The 15166-nt window shown below is 72.5% G+C and overlaps 3 protein-coding genes across 3 annotated transcripts in view; 2 read left to right on the top strand and 1 right to left on the bottom strand.

The window, feature by feature from the left end:
• Positions 1-224, bottom strand: part of AURANDRAFT_68336 (hypothetical protein) — a gene marked incomplete at both ends in the record, with an annotated part of 2223 nt that extends 1999 nt beyond the window's left edge. Inside the window, one exon of the mRNA XM_009043992.1 lies at positions 196-224. Within this exon, the coding sequence (XP_009042240.1) occupies positions 196-224 (29 nt within the window). The remainder of the gene's footprint in view (positions 1-195) is intronic.
• Positions 225-2507: 2283 nt separating this feature from the next.
• Positions 2508-7869, top strand: AURANDRAFT_68335 (hypothetical protein; the record flags this gene model as incomplete). Its single annotated transcript, XM_009043993.1, has 2 exons — positions 2508-2818; positions 4203-7869. 2 exons carry the CDS (start codon positions 2508-2510, stop codon positions 7867-7869), a joined length of 3978 nt encoding a protein of 1325 aa, XP_009042241.1.
• Positions 7870-13452: 5583 nt separating this feature from the next.
• Positions 13453-14687, top strand: AURANDRAFT_68334 (hypothetical protein; the record flags this gene model as incomplete). The annotated part of the gene is made up of 2 exons (XM_009043994.1): positions 13453-14361; positions 14449-14687. Coding segments are annotated over 2 exons (1148 nt in total), but the record flags the coding sequence as incomplete, so codon positions are not given.
• Between the last annotated feature and the right edge of the window lie 479 nt (positions 14688-15166).

Raw genomic sequence — 15166 nt, 5'->3', positions numbered from 1 at the left:
GTCCGAGTTCGGGGGCGGGGGCGGAGCCCGCGGTCACTTCCGGCCGGGGCTCAGAGTTCGTTCCCAAAGGGTCCGAGTTCTCGCGACGGCGCGGCGAGTGTTCGAGCGCGGACCGCTCTCTCGAAACTCGCATCTCGCAGGCAATGCCCCCGTAGAACGACGAGCGCTCTTCACATACACGCTCGTTCGCGCCACTTTTTGGTCCTGCTGGACAGCGGCGCCATGCCTGGCCAACACACACGCCTCGCGCAGCCTTCGAACGCACGCAAAGACCCGCAGCGGCGCGGCGAGGGGCGCGGACCAACTCCATGCCCAAAAGCCACTCGGCCGCCGGGGGTCGCACGCAGACCGGGGGTCCCGACGATGGAGATACAAGCCCCCAGTTTCGCGCACGTGCGACTTCGAACCACCGACCGCGGCGCCTACCTCCGGCCCAGGCACTTTCCCAGGGGCTAGACGGACCACAGATCGGCTACCACCAGCTCCGCGCCGTCCCGCTAACCCTGACCCTAACCCTCCGGCGAGCGGATGGGCGCCGGCCAGCGCCCGCCGCCGTCCGGCTACCCTAAACCCTAACCCTGACCCGCAGGGTCAGGTTCGAGTTTTGGGCGGCGGCGGCACGTGAGTTGGACGTACCGAGTTCGGGGGCGGGGGCGGGACCGCGGTCCACCACGGCCGGGGATCCGAGTTCTCTCCAGTACCGAGTTGCGCTAGAAAGTATCGAGTTGCACCGCGCGCCGCTTGAGTTGCCCCGCGCGTCGTCCGAGTTGCCCCCGCACAGCATCGAGTTGCGCTAGAAAGTATCGAGTTGCGCTGGAAATCACCGAGTTGCACGTCACCGAGTTGCCCCGCGCGTCGTTTGAGTTGAAAAGTCGCGCGTTGAAAGTTACCGAGTTGCGCCGCGAGCTCCCGCGTTCGGGGGCGGGGGCGGGACCGCGGCTCGGTTCGGCCGGGGACCCGAGTTGATCGCGCGCGCGCGCGCCGAGTTCGCGCGCGTCGTCCGCGCCGCGGACGACGTGGACATCGAGTTGCAGATCGGGGCGGACGACGCGCGCGCAGGACCGCCGCCGCCGCCGTCGTCGGCGGCCCGCGGGGCGCCGGGCGCCGGCGCGAGTTGTTGCGTCGAGAACGATTCGACCCCCGCGCGACGCTCTCGCAGCAGCTGCACCTCGTCGAGGCCCCGCGCCCCCAGAACTCTCGACGCTCCGCGCGTTCGAACGAAAGCTCAACAACATCAACGCCCGCGCGGGCGCGCCGCGCAACGCCGTCGATCGTTTTCCCTGGCGTTCGAACGAAGCACCCGGCCGACGACGCTCTCGTTCGCCCTCGAACACTCGCCACGGCGCCGTCGTCAGAGCCGGCGCCCGCCGATGCGCAGCGCACGCGCCCCGCCCTCGCGGCGGCGGCGCGTGTGGTCCATGCACCGCCGTGCAGGGATGACGGCGTCGTCGACGAGCGCCGCAGCGTGTGTGATCGTTCGAACGACGCCGCGACCCGGGCGCGCGTCCTCGTGCGCCGCGCGCCCGGGTCGCGGCCCACAACACTCGCGCGCAGCGCTTCTCCTCGGCGCTCTCGGATGCGCTCCGCGTCTCGGATGCATCGCCTCGGGAACGCGCCTCGGCGCCCCCGGGGGTCGCTCTTCGGGGACCTCGGCGCCTCGGTCTCAACAAGTGGCAGACGCGACCGCCGTCGCTCGGGGGCGCGTTGCCATCCTGGCAGCGGGGCTCGCCGGGCCGTAACATCCGTCGGGCGCGCGCAGGGCCTAACCAAACCTCCCATCCCCTCTCTAACCTGCGTGGCGCCGGGCCGTAACATCCGAGGTCGATGGAGAGGATGGTAGTCCAGGACAGCGGGAACGTCTGGCTCCGAGTGGGTCCTTTCCGCGTCGGGACCATCCGCGTGGCCTTCTCTTTTGAGAAAGCCGCCGGGTCCTCCGGCTCGACCACGCTCAATCTTTTAATGCCTGCTTCCTTCCGCAAAACCTGGATCTTCTCTTTCACCACCTGCATCGTCTCGACCTCCTGGGCGCTCGTCGCGTCCAAGCTCCACCTGCACATCCCCATGACGGTCATCTCCGTGCAGGACAGCGTCTACACGATCCGCTACGGCGTCGAGGCCAGCCGTGGGCGCCGTTCTCGGTGAGTCTCACGAACCCGCATGGACCGTGGAAGTACTTTCCGGCGCTCCTACTCGAGCCAGCGTCGTGCGAACCTCCATACCAGTGGCAGCCGCTCGAGGGGGCGGAAGACATGTGCCTCATTGAGTGGGACGACGGCACGTCCAAGTGCAACGTGTGTCTCATTGAGTGGGACGACGGCACGTCCAAGTGCAACGTGCTGACGCGGGAGTCGATGAAACTCCGCCTCGGCGGCGACGACGACGCGCCAGCGCTGCCGCGGCCGGCGCCGCGGTACGCCGACGCCGTCGAGAACGATGCTCGCGCGCACCGCGCGCGCGAGCATCTCGCGAGCCGATGCTGAAGAGGGAAACGTCTGGCTGAGAGCCGCATGGCCTCGGCCTTTACGAGCTCGTGGCTCTCGCCGCGGCTGCTGCCGGTGGTCTTCGGCGCCGGGCCGCACCTCGACGACGCGCTCGGCGGCGCTGACGACGGCGGCCACGACGGCGGCCACGACGGCGGCCACGACGGCGGCCACGACGGCGGCGCCCTCGTCCTCGACGACGCCCTCGACGGCGGCGCCCTCGGCGACGACCGCGACGACGTCGAGACCGCCCACGACGGCGGCGCCCTCGGCCTCGTCGCCGGCCACGCCCACGACGGCGCCCACGACGGCGCCCACGACGCCTCCGACGAGCTCGGGTCCTCGCCCGCGCCCACGCGCTCGACGCGCTCGACGACGGCCCGCGCGGCCTCGTCGACGACGGCGGCGGCGCGCGCGACGCGCGCGAACTCGGCGCCGATCTTCACGTGCGGCTCCCCCTGCCCGACGCGTTCGGGCGCGCGGAGCGTCGCCGGCGACGCGCTCGCCGAGGCGCTCTCGCCGCTCTCGCTCCGCGCCCAGCGCGTCGCCGCCCACGACGCGCTCGCTCGTCGAAGACGCGCTCGACATCAAACTCCAGGAGCTCCGGGCGTCGCCGCCCACGACGCGGAGCTCCGTCCGTCACGGTCGACCGCGCGGGCTCCCCGGACGCCCCGGCTTCATGAGCCGCCGCCGAATTCCCAGACCTCATAATTTAGACATCCGCCAAGTACGCGCGACACTCGGCCTTGGTCCGCGGAGGCGCGGCGCCGCCGAGCGCCGCCGCCAGCGACGCGCAGGCCCACAGCGCGCAGGAGCGCCGGTCCGTCTGGCGCGGCGGTTCCAGTCGTGCTGCTGCTCCGCCCCGCTCCACGGCTCCCCCGAGCCAGGTCGCGACGGCTTCCAGCACATCTTCTTCACCGCGCGTCCAGACGCCGCCGCGGCGCAGCGCGTCGAACGTGTCGACGCGCCAGCGAGAACCCTCGCCGCGCCGGCACACCGCGGCCACGTAGTGGCCCGCGGTGACGAGGACGCCGGCGATGAGCGACGCCGAGGGCGGGGGCCGCGGCGGCGCCGTAGTAGCCCGCGTATTCGCATGCCGCCGCGCGCGGCGCGTTCGTCCCACATGCCCGAGCCGCTCGAGCAGGTCCACGTCCAGGACGAGGGCTCCGGGGGCCGCGCGGCGCACGACGCCGACGACGACGACGGCCACGGCGCCGGCGGGCGTCGCGCCACCGCCGACGACCAGCGCGAGGGACGCCGTCAACGGCTGGTGGTCGTCGTCGGAGCTCGTCGAATCCGCCGCGAGGTCGACGACGGCCTCGTCGCCAGGAGCGCGAGCACGGCCCGGGGGTCCACGAGCGGCGCGTCGCCGCCGCCGCGCCTCGTCGTCCGGGGCCTCGTCGTCGTCCGGGGCTTCGTCGCTTCGCCGCCGGTCGTCGTCCGGCGCCTCGTCGTCCAGAGACTTCTCGTCGCTCCGCCGCCGCCGGTCGTCGTCCGGCGCCTCGTCGCTGCGCCGCCGGTCGTCGTCCGGCGCCTCGCCGCTGCGCCGCCGGTCGTCGTCCGGCGCCTCGCCGCTGCGCGCGAACTCGGCGACGTCATCCGGGAGCTGGCACTCGTGTCCGATAGCACGCTTCCGCCGCTTGCCCATCCTCCAAATTCGATGTTGTTGCACTGCAACGAGGAGTTTCTTGCGACAACGATGGCTAGTCCGTGAAAACACAGCGCCATGGTCACGACGCGCAACGCCGATAAACGCCGGCCGAGTGCGCCGCCACCGGCGGCAAAATCCCGCGTGCCCAAGCCGCCGGCGCGGCCGACGCGGCGCTGCGTCGAGAAGAAGAAGCGCAGCGACAAGGAGAAGCTCCAGAGCCAGGCCAAGGGCAGGGCCGCCAAGAAGGAGCGCGCGGCGTCGTTGGTCTCGGCGGCGAACGCGCGCAAAAGCGAGAAGGACAACGCGAGCAACACGCGCACGGTCGACCTGGACCTCCCGGCGCCGCGCCTCGAGGTGGGCTGCGTCGGCGTCGGCGACGCGGCGCTCTACGCGCACATGAAGGCGCGCGGCCAAGGCACGATCCGCCTGCCGGGGATCCAGGTCCAGCAGGAGTGGGCGACCCAGCTCGCCAGCGGCCGCAAGGCCATCGAGGTGCGGCCCTACCGCCTCGACCCGTCGAGGCGCGCGAAGCCGCACTGGATCATCAAGACCACCGGCCAGCTCGAGGACGCACGCGTCGTCGGCGTGGTCAAGTTCCGCGAGGACAGGCCTTACGTCTACACGTCCGCCGCCCAGCTCGAGCACCACAAGGACCTCGCGCTCGTGGGCGCGGCCTACTTCGAGTCCGCGCGCAAGACGCTCTACGGCTGGCCCGTGGAGTGGGCGGCGGAGCTCTTCTGCGACACCGCGATCGACGTCCCCGCCAACAAGGGCCAGAGCGGCATGGTCGCCGACTTCCCGGGCGTCCTCGCCGACGACAGCCTCAAGGCGCGCGACGACGGCGCCGCCGGGCTCGAGCGGCTCGCCGTCGTCGCGCCGGCCTTCCACGGCGACGACGCCGACGACGTGCTGGCGCTCCGCGAGGACGTCAACGACAACGACGTGCTGGCGCTCCGCGAGGACGTCAACGTCGACGACGACGACGACGACCCCGCGCCGCCGCCGTCGCCGGAGCCGCTCCTGCCGCTGCCGCCGCCGCCGCGCGACGACGACTCCCCGGCGCCGCCGCCGGCGATCCTCGCCCAGTTCGTGGCCCGCCCCGTCGTGCCCAAGCGCGGCCTGCGGCCGTCCGAGCAGCAGAAGCCGAAGAAGCAGAAAACGCCCAAGACGGAGGTCCAGAGAAAAAAAGAGAACAAGAAGAAGAAGGAGAAGAAGAAGATGAAGAAGAAGCAGCTGCGGGCGTCGACGACGACGACGACGATGGGCGCCGCCATCGTCGACGCCGGCTCCCGCGCCCTGGTCGTCTCCGGCGCCGTCGTCGCGCCGAACGCGTCCGAGGCGCGCGGCTCCTACGACTACCCGCGCGCCGACGAGCGCCGCCGCGGCCCCTTCCACGACGACCGCCCCTTCTACGACGACCGCCCCTTTTACGACGACCGCCGCCGCGGCGCGTTCTGCGACGACCGCCGCGGCTACGACGACTTCCGGCGCGGCTACGACGACGACCGCCGCCCCTTCTACGACGACCGCCGCCGCGCCTTCCGGGGCGACGACTTCCGCGGCTACGACGACGTCCGCCGCCGCGACGCCCGCGGCTACGACTTTGGCGACGGCGGCGTGACGCCGGCGCCCGCGCGGGTCCTGACGCCCATCTTCCTCGGGCCGCCGCCGCCGCCGCGGCCCGCGCCGCGGCTCGCGCAGCAGCTCTTCTCGCCGCCGCAGTTCCAGCAGCAGCTCCTCTCGTCGGCGCCGCCGCAGCTCCAGCAGCTCTCGCCGCCGCCGCCGCCGCCGGAGCAGCTCTTCTCGGCGCCGCCGCCGCGGCGGTTCTTCTCGGCGCCGCCGCCGCGGCTCCAGCCCTCGCCGCCGGAGCTCCAGCAGCAGCTCTTCTCGCCGCCGGAGCAGCTCCAGCAGCTCCAGCAGCAGCCCTCGCCGTCGCCGCCGCCGCCGCCGGAGCAGCTCTTCTCGGCGCCGCCGCCGCCGCGGCAGCTCTTCTCGCCGGCGCGGCTCCAGCAGCAGCCCTCGCCGCCGGAGCTCCAGCAGCAGCGCCTCTCGCCGCCGGAGCAGCTCCAGCAGCCGTCGCCGGAGCAGCTCCAGCAGCCGTCGCCGCCGCCGCCCCAGCAGCAGCGGCCGTCGCGCGCGCCCGGCGTAAAAAATTTACCGTACTCCACCCGCGACGACGCAAAGTACGCGGCGCGCGCGGCGGGTGCTGCCGCGCTCGCACAGCCCTACCACGCGCTCGCGACCGACGATGACCCCAACCTGACGGAGCAGCAGCTCCACGGGCTCGCGGCGCGCGTGACCTGCGAGCGCCTGCGCCAGAACGCGAGCTCCACCAAGCGCATGACCCACTACCTGCAGAGCCGAGAGCCCGACGTGACCTTCCTCACGGCGTCGACGGACCAGGGCGACTCCTCCACCAAGCCCCCCGCGCCGACGAATCCGGCCGCGTGGGGCCGCGCGGAGCGCGACTTCCACGAGTTCGTCGCCGACGACGTGCGGCGGGCCACGGAGCGCCGCTGCGAGATCCAAAAGTACCTCGACAGGTGGGGCCGCCGCCGGCCGATCGTGATGCGGCGCCGCGGCGCGCGCGACGGCGCGCTCGGCCGGCGGTACGACGTCGATCCGGAGCTCCGGATCGACGTCGTGCTGCGCGCGAACCTGGAGGGCCTCGCGACGATCGACGGCGACTGGGCCATCCAGTACCTGCCCGACAAGCTCAACGCGCTGCGCCGGCCCGCCGGCGGCGAGCGGCCGGGCCGCGCGGCCGCGGGCTACGTCCTCCCCTACGAGAGCTACGCCGTCGAGCTCGACGACGGCGGGCCGCCCGTCGCCGTCGTGCTGCGCGACGCGCTCACGCCGCTGGCCCGCCGGGGCCTCCTGCTGGTCATGCGCTGGCATAGCCAGTTCGCCGCGGGCGAGGCCAAGAGCGCGAGCGGCGTCTTCCCCGAGCACCCCGTCGGCTCCTTTGACGCCCAGTCGCTGGCGCACTGCTACAAGACCGTCGAGATCAGAAAGGCGTTGTTCTCCTACATCCTCGACCACCGCGAGGTGCGGCTGGCGCCGGTCCTCGCGGCCAAGGGCCACTCCGTCTACACGAACCGCGCCGGCAAGAACGTCACCTGGAAGCCCTTCCGCAGGTACCTCGACCGCCAGGGCCTCGCCCTGTCCGAACTCAAGGGCTCCTGTGACTGCGTCCAGGCGCTCCTGCGGTGCGTCGAGGACCGCGCGCGCCGCGTCCTCGCGCTCATGGGCCACGATGTGGCCGAAGGCGCCGAAATATACAAGGCCTGCTGCACGATCCTCCAGTACGCGATGAGCCAGGTCGCCGTCCACCGCGACAAGAAGGACAAGGTGCCGACATGCCTCCTCGGGGGCACGGCCAACCCGAACGCGCCCTACGTCGCCGGCGAGCTCGTCCTGATCACGGGCGCGATCCTCGTCGACTACAAGCTCGGCGACATGGTCTTCCTCAGCGGCTCAAAGGTCCTCCACGCCGTCTGCCCGCTGTGCCGGCCCCCGAACCCGGCCGACGACGACGACGACGACGACGACGCGGACGCGGGCCCGGCGTCGCGCTTCGACGACCTGCCAATCCGCTTCACCATGGCCATTTTCGCCCACGTGACGCCGACGACGCCCCCGGAGCCGGGCACCCCGCTCTACGACGCCGACCCGGCGCTGCCCGCGGGCTCGCGGCGGACCCGCGTCGCGGTCGTCCCCTTTGGTTCAAACGCTTAGGGCGACGGGACTAAACATTTAGGGCGTCGTCCCGTCCGGGAAAGCCCGGCAGCCGAGCTGGACGGCCGCCTCGGGGATGCGCTCCGCGTCCGCCTTGAGGAAGTACTTCTTGTCCTTGTCCGCCCACAAGGTGCGCCACAAGCGCAGCTTCCGGCCGCGCCAGCCATCCCGCGGGGCCTCGCAAAAGGTCCGCGCGAAGGTCGACGCCGTCGTGTCGGAATACACGGCGGCGTCGCGGAGGCGGTCGCCGGCCAGCGCGCAGTACGCGCCGTTGACGTGCGTCTGCGCGGCGAGCTCGCCCTCGGGCGCGACGAGCTGGTCCCAGGTCGTGCCCTTCACCGGGCACCGCGTCCCGCCGGGGCAGCAGTAGAGCTTGCCGCGCGCGTCCGCGCCGTCGAGCATCATGTCGTCGCCGACGGGCCAGTTCGGGCTGTTGCTGAAGAACAGGCCCTCCTTGCCTGGGCGGTAAGATGCTTCAGCGTGCGCGTGCCGCGCGCGCGCGTCACGAGCGAAACATCCACGCGTCGAGACCGTTCCGCGAGATGATCGCTCGTCCAAAAATCAGCCGAAACGAGCGGAAAACGGCCGAGATACGAGCGTTCGAAGTCGGGAATTGAGCCTTTGAAGTTGGGAATTTCGCTCTCTTGTGCCGCGCTGCTCGTCGCAGTAGCGCGTCGCCGGGTCCCTAAAGTGCTCCGTGCAGTGGCTGAACGGCACGCCCAGGGCGCCGTTCTGGACCCTGTGGTTTCGGGTCCGGGACCGCGCGAAGAAAAAAAAAGGGACGCGGCCGCGCCGCGCCGCCAGTGGTGGAAGGCCGGGAGCCCGTAGAGCGCATTTTGGCTCGGGTTCTCCAGGCTGCAGATGAACCCGGGCGCCTCGCGCGAAAAGTGCGCGCAGACGTCGCCGTAGGCCTTGATGCAGTGGTACTGGTTCTCCCTGCGCGCGGTCGTCCCCCCCAAAAAAAAACGCGCTCGGGCGCCGCGGCCGCGCCGCCGGGCCTGCAGGTGCACGGCGATGTCCTTGTCCTCAAAGCCGAGCATGCCCATGGACCCGGCGGCCTGGTCCCGCGCCTGGTTGGCGCGGTCCTGCGCGCGGGGGCGCGCGGTCGACGCGAAGAAGCCCGAGCTCGAGGCGCCGCGCGCGGGACCGCGGGGCAGCCGCTCTCGCACGGGAGGCCGATGTGCGCGCCCCAGACCGTAAAGTCCACGCAGAAGCCGAGGATCTCGTTCGCGAAGGCCCCGTGCAAGGACACGGGAAAGTCCGCGTCCGTGTCGGGGTCGCTGTCGACCGTGAGCACGTAGGTGTGCCGGCCCGCCTCGAGCTCCGCGGCGTGGACGGCGCGCGCGAGCTTCTGCCCTCCGCTGCAAAACTCTGCGACGGGGCGGACGAGGCTCTGCTGCGCGGCCGAGAAACTCGCGACGGGACGCTGGCCGCGCGCCGATGAAGAGCCGCGGCTTCTCCCCGGGGTCGTCGCCGCCGTCCTCGCGCTGCGGCCCCCGCCGATCCCGGCACCAAAGCCATGCCAGCACCGAGCCCGGCGCGACCGATTCGCCCTGGGCGGCCTGGCCGGGGGCCGGCTTCGTGTCGTGGAGCAGCGCGGCCTCGACGGCGTCGGCGAGCGTCTTCGCGGCCGCGGCGGCCGCGTCCGAGTGGGCGGACGCCGCGTAGGGGCTGCGCCGCGCATTCCACCGCTCCAGGGCCTCCGTCATGCCCTCCTTGCCCTCGACCTTGAGGAGCGACCCCTGGACGGGCCCCGTGTGCTTGGTCAGCGCCTCGAACGCGCCGTCGCACATGCGGACGCGGGCCGTCGACCCCGCCTTGCTCATGCGCAGGACGACGCCGTCGCGCCGCGCGCCGGTGTTGCGGTCGATGACGACGACGAGGTCGCCGTGCTTGAGGTCCGCGGGGAAGCTGCGGTGGTCCCTGTAGGTGTGGGACTGCTGCCCCGGGGCGCTCGAGCTCGCCGCCGCCGTCGGCGTGGCGGAAGCCGTCGGCGACGCCGCGCGCTTCTTCTTCCGCGACGGCGAGCCGCCGCCCATGGCGCCGTCGCGCGGTTGCGGCCGCGACACGGGAGCGGCGCTGTCCACCGCGAGAGCGTCGACGGCCGCCACCCAGCCTCGCGCTAAAGCCGCGGCACCGCGCCGGCACCGTCCGAACGGTGCCGTTTTGAAACGAAGTGCGTCGGCGGGCAGCAGCAGCGGGCCTCGCCGTCGGAAAATCGCGCGCCGCCGTCGCGTCTCGGCCTCGCGTCGCAAGCGCCGCCGTATGGGGACGCCCATACGGCGGCGGCGCGGCGCGGGGTCCCGCCGCGCAGGTCCCGCGGCCGGCGCGCTTCTCTCGGCGTCGGCGACGCGGCCCTCTCCAATGGCGCATGTCCCTGGCGCATGTCCCTGGCGCCCGCCGCGTCTTCCCCGCCCGCCGCGTCTTCCCCGCCCGCCCGCCGCCGCGGAGCGCCACGACAAGCGTCGCCGCGCGCCGCAGGTCCGACTTCAACTCGCGCTCTCGGTCGTTCTCGCGCGCTCGCGCGCAAGCTCGCGTTCAAGCCGCGCGCGCCTCGGGGTGGGCCCGCAAGGGCCGAGCCCCGCGAGCGCTGCGGGCGCGACATAGCGGGCCTGGCCCGGTGGCGCCCGCGGCGCTCACGGCGCAAGCGCAGGCGAACGTCCCCTTCCCCGCGCGAGAACGGCCGAGAGCGGGGCTCCGGGCCCCCAGCACGGAGAAGGTGAAGCGGGGACATGTCGCCGCTCGCGGCGCGTGGACCCGCGCCGGCGGGACGGTGGTCGCTCCCACCGCCCCACGGCGCCCGACGGCACCGGGGGGCCCCGAGCCTCGGAGAGTTCCCTCCCCGGTCCCCGCCTCCCCGCGGTCCGTCCTCCTCCCTCCTCCCTCTGTACCAGACCGCCGTCGCCTGGCGCCAGGCCGGCGACGGCGGCGCCCTGTTCGGGGGGAATTTCACGGACGGCCCGCGCCAGGGAGGCTCCTCCAGGAGGAACCTCCCTGGAGGGCCTGAGTGGCCCCCTGTGGACGCGCGCGCGCGCGCGCGTGTGTGTGTGTGCGGCGCGCGTGGCGGCGCGGCGCGTGGCGGCGCGCGTGGCGGCGGACAACGATCGACGGGACTGTGCGTGAGCGTCGCGTACCCCCCTCTCCAGCCGCCGCCCCCCCGCACCCCCCCATATATGGTGAAACCCTAACCCCTAACAATACACCTAGCGATGGCCGTAACCCTCAGCGAGCGCCTCTCTAACCCTCGACTAACCCTCGACCCGACTCTGAGGACGATAGCCCGGCCTGTAACCCGCGAAACCGTCCGAAACGAGCCTCGCGGCGTCGGGGATCGTTCGCGCGTCGCGCGCGCGCGCGCGTCCGTCGGCGCCGAGAGCGTCGTCGTCGCGTCTGTCCTCGCGGGCGCGGCGCCGACGGACGCGGGCGCGCCGCTCGAGGCCGCCGAGGCCGCCGCCGAGGCCGCCGAGGCGCGCGAGGCCGTCGAAGACGCTCGAGGCCGCCGGAGAAGCTCGTCGCCGACGCGCTCGAGCGTCTCCGAGGGCGCCGAGAGCGTCGTCGTCGAGCGCGTCGTCGTCGAGCGCGTCGTCGCCGCGTCTGTCCTCGAGCGCGTCGCCGGCGCGGCGCTCGATGACCGCCGAAGACGCTCGAGGCCGTCGAAGACGCTCGAGGAGCGCGCCGGCGACGCGCTTCTCCGAGGGCCTCGGCGGCCTCGCGCCCACGCCACCGCCACCCTCGACGGCCTGCGCGCCGCCGCGCCGCCGGACGCCCACGACGGCGGCCTCGAGCTTCTCGGCGAAGTAGCTCCGCCGTCCGCCGCCCGAGAACTCGAGGACCGTGGGCCCTGGCGGGCCCCTGCCCGCCGTCCCAAACTCGCAACACTCGAACCCGCGCCTTCGGCGCCGAAGAACTCGGACGCGCCCGCGGCGCCCGCACGGCTGGGCGCGCGCGCGCCGTCGACGACGGACTCCTCCATGCGCCGCTCTCCCTGGAGCCAGGGCACGATGCCCTGCACCTTGCAGGCGCAATTCCGAAGGCTGGGCCTCCTGCCTCCTCGAATCACACACCTTTACCACAAAGCTCCTCCATTCCGGAGAAACCCGAGGATCGTCTTGCGCGCGTCCCCGTTTCCGCGGAGCTTCCGCAGCGCGACCCTGCTGACCCAAGTCCCGTAAAACCGGTCCGCCGCGCACTTTCCCGGCGCGAACAGCCTCCAGCAGCCCGGCTTTTCCTTGTGGAAACAGCGCGCCCCGTATTTCCGCAGGAGAAACGCGTAGCCGGCGCCGCGCGCGTCGGAGCAGTTCCAGCGCAGCCCCCCCAACAACCGGTTCTTGAGCCGCGGGGACACCGTCGACTTGGACAAAATCTCGTCCAACACCGCGTATTCGCGCGCGCTGTCGACGCGCGCGACAGCGCTCCCGGGCGCGTCGTGCCGCGCGATGTCTTCCACCACCTCGATGAGGTAGCCGTCGACGGGGCCCACGTAGCGACTATCCGCCGGATCCTCTTCCTCCATCCGCTCCATCAGCATCCTCACCACCCCCACGGACGCGACGCGCGCGGCCCGCGCGACCGTCGGCGGGGAAACTCCCGCGCCCCACCGCAGGAGCAGCGCCACCATCTCCGCCGAGTCGCCGTCGACGGCCGCGCCGAGCGGCGTGCCGCGCGCGCGCTCCGGCCCCTCGACCGCGGCGCCGCTCCGGAGCAGCAGCTCGGCGATGTCCACCGCCCCAAACCGCGCCGCAATCTCCAACGCCGACGCGTCGGCCCGCACCGCGCGCTCCGGAAAGTCCGGCGGCGCCCAGAGCGTCCTCTGCGAGGAACCGACCTTGTTCGGGTCCGCGCCGCGGCGCAACAACAGGTCGACGGCGGCGATCTCGAGGCGCTGCGTCGCCTCGAGCAACGCCGCGCCGCCGCGCGCGCAGGTCGGGTCGAGATCGTCGGCGGCGAGGCCGCGCTGCAGCAGCAGGCCGAGCGCGGCGAGGTCGCCGGCGCGCGCGGCCCGGTGCACGAGCCCCTGGTCGCGCACGAGGCCCGGACCGCCGCGCCGATCCGACTCGTCCAGGGTCAGCTCGAGCGCCTCGAACCGTCGTCGGGACCCGAGGCTATCGCGCGTGGAGGTGCCGACGCACCAGCGAGCGACCGCCCGGAGCTCGTCCGAGGAGCCGAGCTCCCGGAGTCGTTCGTCGAAGCCGAGACTTAAAAGTTCTTCCCGCGGCCGGTCTTGGTAGCGGACGTTGTCCCAGTTGTGGCTGCGCACCACGCTGCGCAGCGGCTCGCTGATGGTCGCCTCGTCGTCCTCGTCGTGCGTGCGGCGCGCCGGCGGCGGATAAGCTGTAGGCGCCTCCATCGCAGAGCAGCAGCTTTTTCGATGCCCGGCACCTTGAAGTCGTTGAACGGTGCATCTCGAAACTCCGCGAAGGCTGTGCCAGCCCGCCGTCGTCGTCGTCCGCCGCCGGCGCTCCGCTACGACAATCGCACGTGGCGCCACGTAAAGCCGCACCTCGACGACATCGCTCGAGCGCCGCACGGTCCGCATCTCCCCGCTGGGGAAGAAGAAGACGGCCGAGCCTCGAACTGCCTCCGATGAAGAAGAAGGCCAGGCGGCGCTTGGAACGGAAACAGACCGTGCTCCAGGCCCGGCGAGACCCCACGGCCCGCCGGAACGTCGCCGACGCCGCGCGCGCCAAGGGCTCGATCCGGCGTAAAACCGCGGCCATGGCCGCGCCCGCCTACCCGAGCGCCGCGCCCCTGAACGCCAAGGCCCGGGCCGAGCGCTCGCCCAACTCCCTCGACAACGTCGCGGCCCTCGTCGGGGCCATCCCCGCGGACCTCGTCGCCGCGCGCCGCGCCGCGCGGCGCCACGAGAAGCGGGGCTTCTCCCGCTGGACGCTGCCGTTCGTCGTCCTCCAGAAGTTCGGCCCGGCCATGCTCAAGATGCACAGGCTCCTGCCTTCCGGGGACACCGTCACCTCTGCCGAGGTCGTCGCCGCCGCCGCCGGCGTCCACGCGCACTACCTCGAGGCCAAGGACACGGTCTACCGGTCGTGGACCTACTTGTACTTTCCCGTGACCCGGGCCTGCTTCGCGCCCCAGGCGGTCGGCCAGTACCCGCCCACGTGCGAGCGCCACAAGCAATGGCGCCGCGAGTACGCGGCGCGCGTCGCCGCCGTCGAGAGGAACAGCCCGCTCCGCGACCTCTTGGACGCGCTGGGCCCGCGGACGACGCGCGAGACCTGGAGCTCCTTCGTCGGCTCGTTCTCGAGCGTGTGGCTCGGCTGCCGCGAGTCGCTCAAGGCCGCCGACGACGACTACAACTACGCCCTCGAGTGGCTCATCCGCGCGCTCGGCTACGCGCTCGAGGTGCCCGACAGCTGCTTCGACGGCTTGTGGGACATCTTGACGGCGCCGCGGTTGTGGCCCGGGCTCAGGTACCGCGACGCCTACGACGCGTGCATCACGGCGGGCCTGCCCGTCGCGCTCATCTCCGTCATCGTCTGCGAGGCGCGTTTGCCATCGTCTGCGAGGCGCGCGTTCGCGCCGCCCCGGAAACGCCCGCTTTCGAAACACCGCACCTCTTAGGCCGGCTGCGCGTTCGCTTCGCTCGATCCGGACCCGCTGCCGCGCGGCACCGACGCCAAAGAACGCGAGAAGCACTTCAAGTTCAAGGTCAAGGGCTCCCCCCACGCGTGGCTCCTCCGGCACCGCGCCGCGCTGCTCGAGTTCCGGGACGCGCTCTCGGCGAGCTACGACCGTCTCCCCGTGCCCCCATCCGTGCTCGTGAAGAAATACCTCACCAAGCACCCGGACGCGCGCGGGAAGTAGGAGCTGCGTAACTCGGACGCGTGTCCACGCCGTACCCGACCTTGTTCGCACACGACATCGTCCCCGGGGCCCTCGCCGCGCCGCTCCCTCCTCACCACGTCCCTCGACGACGACTGCCGTCGGGGGCGCGAATCGCCGGCGCGCTTGCCACGCTTCGCCACTCGTCTCCGAGCCCATGGCCGCGCCGCCACTGGGAGCACAAAAGCAGCGTGAAGGCAACTTCGCGTCTCCTCTACAGAGAGCATGGCGCCTATCGGAGACAGTTCCGTCGAGAGAGCCAGCGCGCGAGTTTCGGCGCCGCGCGAACGTGCCGCTCGCACCTCGACGACATAAGCGCGCCGCGCCCTTGGCCGCTGCAGCTGCTGCTGCGACGCGCGCCACTTGGACGTCGCCTCGCTCGCAGCTCCAACTCGAGCACGAAAAACAAGCGGCACCGTGCAGCGTGCAGCGGCGACGCGAGCGTCACTCGACGGCG

The sequence above is a fragment of the Aureococcus anophagefferens genome (genome assembly GCF_000186865.1).
Source record: "Aureococcus anophagefferens unplaced genomic scaffold AURANscaffold_99, whole genome shotgun sequence".
Taxonomy (NCBI): domain Eukaryota; class Pelagophyceae; order Pelagomonadales; family Pelagomonadaceae; genus Aureococcus; species Aureococcus anophagefferens.
Note: the sequence above shows the minus strand (reverse complement) of the source record. Positions and strands in the feature narration are given on the sequence as shown.